This window comes from Peromyscus californicus, unplaced genomic scaffold (assembly GCF_007827085.1).
Source record: "Peromyscus californicus insignis strain IS unplaced genomic scaffold, ASM782708v3 Scaffold_1__1_contigs__length_55948999, whole genome shotgun sequence".
Classification (NCBI taxonomy): Eukaryota; Metazoa; Chordata; class Mammalia; order Rodentia; family Cricetidae; genus Peromyscus; species Peromyscus californicus.
This window is the reverse complement of record NW_026294492.1, coordinates 20,533,765-20,539,142: the sequence shown is the minus strand read 5'-3', so window position 1 is coordinate 20,539,142 and position 5,378 is coordinate 20,533,765. Positions and strand designations below refer to the sequence as shown.

The following is a 5,378-nucleotide window of genomic DNA, read 5'->3' as shown; positions in this document are numbered from 1 at the left end:
CCGTGCCAAACCCAGCCCCTCAAGCAAGAAACACGCAAAGGTAGGGCACTATCCCTAAAACAATGGGGGAAAAAAGTGTTTATTGTAGTCAGTAATACAAACAAGTACTCGTCCATTCCTGAACCGAGTGTCTATCACCCCGAGGTGGTGCAATTTGACACCTTCCTTTATTATCAATGGCCGCCTCAGGCTTGAACAGGATCCGCTCGCTGGCCAGTAAAGCTCGTCACGATCAGGGTGATCTCAGGTGAGCAGGAAGCCCTGTGTGGTTCATGAAGCCTTGGCCTTTCGGCGCTGGGTTCCCCAAAGTAGAATGGAGATGGCTAGCGTGGTGGATCCCAGAATCCCGAAGAACATAAGCAGTGGAAAGGAGCCCTGTGATCAGCAAACAAACAAGTCACAGCAGTGTACACACGGTCACGTTCTGACACCTCATCGGGGCACTTCCCTTGTACCCGCCTACCAGCCACTGGCATCAGTTCCTTGTATCTCTTTCTGAGAGGTTCTTGCCAAATGCATCCCTTTCTATCTAAAAGGTCCAGTGCCTTACCTGCCTCATGCATTTGTATCCGTGGAAACCATCAGCACAAACGCACTGCAAAAGACCAGGACCTTCAGGTGCACAAGATCCATTCTCAGGACACATTTCTGGGAGCCAGAGGAAAAAAAACGAGTCACTGGAGTCTAAGGACATATGACCTGAAGAGCCAATCGCTGGTCTAAGAAGCTAAACAGGTGCCTGACTGGTACTTGGATGGGAGGATATCACTGAACTCATTAGGTATTTTCCTCAAATATCTGCTTAGAGTCTCTTAATTATTTCTAGGTCAAAAGTAGAGGGAGCCGGGCGGTGGTGGCGCACGCCTTTAATCCCAGCACTCAGGAGGCAGAGCCAGGCGGATCTCTGTGAGTTCGAGGCCAGCCTGGGCTACCAAGTGAGTCCCAGGAAAGGCGCAAAGCTACACAGAGAAACCCTGTCTCGAAAAACCAAAAAAAAAAAAAAAAAAAAATAGAGGGAAAAGCTGGTCATGGTGGTGCACGCCTAAATCCCAGCATTTGGGAGGCAGGGGCAGGCAGATCTCTGTGAGTTGAAGGCCAGCCTGTTGTACACAACACGTTCCAGATCAGCTAGAAATACATGAAGAGATTCTGCTTCAGAAAATAAAAACAAAAAATAGAAGAAAGATCATAAATAATCAGGATGCAATACTACTACCAATAATAATTAAAACCTTGGGCTGGAGAGATGGCTCGGTGGCTAAGAACACTGCCTGGTCTTCCAGAGGTCCTGAGTTCAATCCCTAGCAACCACATGGTGACTCACAGCCATCTGTAATGAGATCTGGTGCCCTCTTCTGGCCTGCAGGCATACATGCAGGCAGAACACTGTATACATAATAAATAACTAAATCTTTAAAAAAAAAAATTAAAACCTTTTCAGGGGAACAGAGAACATTGGACAAATAGGCACTTTAGCACCTTTATCTGTCTATAGTGGGGAATGACTTCACTTTAGACAGAAGGAAAGGACTCCCGGGTGAGATGGCTGTCCTACAGCATACCTGGGCTTCCCGTGGTGCTATTGCAGAGGTCCTTTTGCCCTTGGCAAATCTGCTTGTCTATGAAAGAGGTACTACTTTCCCAGGCACTAATACCTCCAGGACAGGCGACATCTTGTGGTAGTATCCTGAAGACAACACGTGATCATAAATGCACAGCCAAAGAGGTTAGGGTGTATGTAGCTCAGTAGTAGAACAAACACATCGACACATAAGGCCGTGGGTTCATGGGCACCCACCACACATGCAGACATGTGCGCATGTGCATACAAACTCACTCAGGCGTATATGCGCACACACACACACACAACACAGCAATAGCAACTCTGATATTGCTGAGCACTTAACAATTAACATCTATGACTCTCTCTTCCCCGATCTATTACTCACAGAGTCTGGAGCTGTGTAAAACCACGGAAGGCGTTGGTCAAACCATCCTTGAGAGGATTTGCTTGAAGGTCTCTGCAAAGTACACACTGTTAGTACCCTGTTGAGAAAGCATGCCATTAACCTCTATGCATGCTTTCCTGGGCTGTTAATCCAATCCTTGTCCTCAGTTGTACAGGTTTAGACACTAATGTTAATCTGCCTTTTTAAGAATTAGCTCCAAAGACTTTCCCATCACCATCTTTACCTTTTGGGCAGGAAAGTACCTAGCCACTTACATGATAATTGCAGTAGAAGCCTGAAAAAAGTTTGGACCAGGATCCTTCAGGGAACAGTTCTGGAGATCTAGCCTGAAGAAACAAAGCGATTAGTGTAACTAGGTCTCTTTTCCATCCCCGGCAAGGTTAGTATGTGTGCACACACCCCACCTGAGCTAATATTGATGGAACATCACTATGTTCAGAACTATAGGAGAAGTGCTATGGTAGTGGACACTGTAATCATGTACTGTCCAATCTAATTAGCCCTAGCTACAAGTAGACTTTTGTTTTTTTTTAAACTGGAGCTGAGGACCGAACCCAGGGCCTTGCGCTTGCTAGGCGAGCGCTCTACCACTGAGCTAAATCCCCAACCCCTTTTGTTTTGTTTTGTTTTGTTTTTTGAGACAGAGTTTCTCTGGGTAGCTTTGCACCTTTCCTGGAACTCACTTGGTAGCCCAGGTTGGCCTTAAACTCACAGAGATCTGCCTGCCTCTGCCTCCCAAGTGTTAAAATTACAAATATATACTAACCAGTCCCAACAACAGAGGTTTTAAATGAAAGAAAAAACAACAAAAAAAGCATAAGTTTTTCCCAAGTAAATTTCTTATCAGAAACAATTGTAAACTTCTATACATTAAGGACTTTAAGCAGGGTGGGTGGTGGTGGTGCACGCCTTTAGTCCCAGCACTCAGAAGCAGAGGCAGGCAAATCTGAATTCAAGGCCAGCCTGGTCTGCAGAGTGAGTTCCAGGACAGCCAGGACTACACAGAGAAACCCTGTATCCAAAAACCAAACAAACAAACAAAAAAAGGACTTCCAACACATTATTTTCATTTACTGAGTGCCTATGAACTACAAAAATCATAACATTATAAAATAAATAACTTAGTATCTGGCCTGGTAGTGCAAGCTACCTGCTACTCAGGAAGCTGAGGCAGGAGGATCACAAGTTCAAGGTTGGTGTGGGCAATTCATTGAGATCACGTGTCAAAATGGTACATGCTGAAAGAAGCCAAGTGTGATGGCTCACTCCTGTAGTTCCAGTACTTGGGAGGCTGAAGCAGAGTTATTCAAGTTTTTGAGGTCATGCTGTGCTACATAGTAAGTACCAGGATAGCCAGGGCTATATAGTAAGACCCTATCTCAAAGAAAACAAAAGAAAAGGAAAAGCTAAACCAAAAAAAGGTAGCTTGACTAGCATGCACAAAGTCCTAGGCTCATTCCCTAGTACCCAGAATAACAATAACAAAAAGAAAAAAAATTAAGGACTGGAGAGATGGCTTAGCTGTTAAGAGTGTGTACCGATCCTGCAGAGGACCCGAGTTCAGTTCCTAGCACCCACATTGGGCATCTCACAACTGCCTACCACTCCAGCTCCAGGTGATCCAAAGCCTCTGGACTCTTCCAGCACCTGCACTCAAGTGCATGTACCCAGACACACACACACACACACACACACACACACACACACACACACACACACACACAAAATAAAATTAAGAAAACTGTAAATGTATTTTAGTAAAAAATAATCTAAAGACTTACAATAAAACTATTTTTAGGGCTGGAGAGATGGCTCAGAGGTTAAGAGCACTGACTGCTCTTCCAGAGGTCCTGAGTTCAATTCCCAGCAACCACATGGTGGCTCACAACCACCTGTAATGAGATCTGGTGCCCTCTTCTGGCCTGCAATCATATATACTGTATACATAATAAATAAATAAATCTTTAAAAAAAACTATTTTTAAATTGGGCAATGGTGGCACATGCCTTTGATCCCAGCACTTGGGAGGCAGAGGCAGGCAGATCTGTGTGAGTTCGAGGACAGCCTGGTCTACAATGAGTTCCAGGACAGCCACAGCTACACAGAAAAACCCTGTCTCAAAAACAAACAAACAAACAAATGAAAACAAAAACAAGCTATTTTTAAATGATGCCACAAAAGTCTACAAAATGGCAAAAACTATCACTTGTCATCCAGGAAAAAAAAATCAAAAGATCGTTTACCTATCAAATAATACTACATCAAATTTAAACGTTTTAGAATCAAGCATTAGATGCCTCCAGTTAGGTGCCAATATTTATCCACAATGCCAGTTAGGGCAAGCCTGTAGACTCCAGTCTGGGAACTTTTTTGAGTATCCAAGGATGTCTTCTCCTCCCTCACCCCAAGATGGTGCCCTTCTGATTCAGGCAGCATCGGGCTTGCATTAACTCCGATGTTTCCTCGCAGTAAGCAGCTACTCTGGACGTATTTTGCACACCTCCCGGACACTGGGTGCATATCTGCAGAAGAGAAAGAAATCTTATTAAGATTCCAGAGAGAAAAAAAGAAGAAGAAACAAGAATCAAGAGTTAGCTGTCAGCACTCTCTCCAGAATTCCTATAATACAGAGCAGAAAGCTGGCTTTTATAAATAGAATCTATTTCTTCCCCTACAACCGGCACCAAATCAGCGCACTATCCAAGTCCTTCCTGAGGGAAGGTCCTCATCTATGAGAATCATTACTTGACTATATTATGTCCTCTCCAGAGACTTCTCCACCTGACAGACACGGTTTGGCAAGCGTTAAAGGGCCGCATGCAGGTACACAAAGTACTCAAGCATCACAAGATACAGTTAGCTGTGCCATTGCACAATACCGTCACGCACAGTATTCGGGCAAGGACAGCTGGCAGAAGAGCCAGGGGACTCTGGAGTGGAAAGAACAATATAAAGTTATTCAAAAGCAAAGAGATCAGATTTCAAAGGTCTCTGAATGTGGGCAGGGCGAAGGTGCCAGTGGCCGGCACTACGTGAGTACTCGGGGAGCACGATCCCCGCGGGGACAGGGCTAGGGGAATCTCCAGGGAGAAATCTGAGCTCCGGGCTGGGACAGCCGCCGGCGGGCAAGCTCGACACAAGGCTGACGATCAGCAACCTTCTTCAGCCAGATCTCAAACATTCTTCTGTACCTCAGGTAGAGCCAGGGCCCTTTCCATGCCCACAGCCAGGAGCAGGGCAGCAGCCCAAGATATCGGGCTCACAGAACTGCCCCGCTCCCGAGACGCCATTTTCCACTCTTTTCAACCTTGACAGCTCGCGAGAGCTCAGCGCGAGGCCACGCCCCCTATCGTGTCACCGCCCCCCCCGCCTTGAGGCGGGGCCTAAGCTCCCCAGGCCCGTCACTCG

The 5,378-nt window shown here is 45.9% G+C and overlaps 1 protein-coding gene across 1 annotated transcript; it reads right to left on the bottom strand.

Moving 5' to 3' along the window:
• Nucleotides 1-41: 41 nt before the first annotated feature.
• Nucleotides 42-5,294, bottom strand: Atraid (all-trans retinoic acid induced differentiation factor). The gene is made up of 7 exons (XM_052746114.1): nucleotides 5,162-5,294; nucleotides 4,374-4,492; nucleotides 2,225-2,296; nucleotides 1,950-2,021; nucleotides 1,563-1,687; nucleotides 551-648; nucleotides 42-375 (listed from the first exon to the last, which is right to left on the bottom strand). Exons 1-7 carry the CDS (start codon nucleotides 5,258-5,260, stop codon nucleotides 271-273), a joined length of 690 nt encoding a protein of 229 aa, XP_052602074.1. The 5' UTR covers nucleotides 5,261-5,294; the 3' UTR covers nucleotides 42-270.
• Nucleotides 5,295-5,378: the final 84 nt, after the last annotated feature.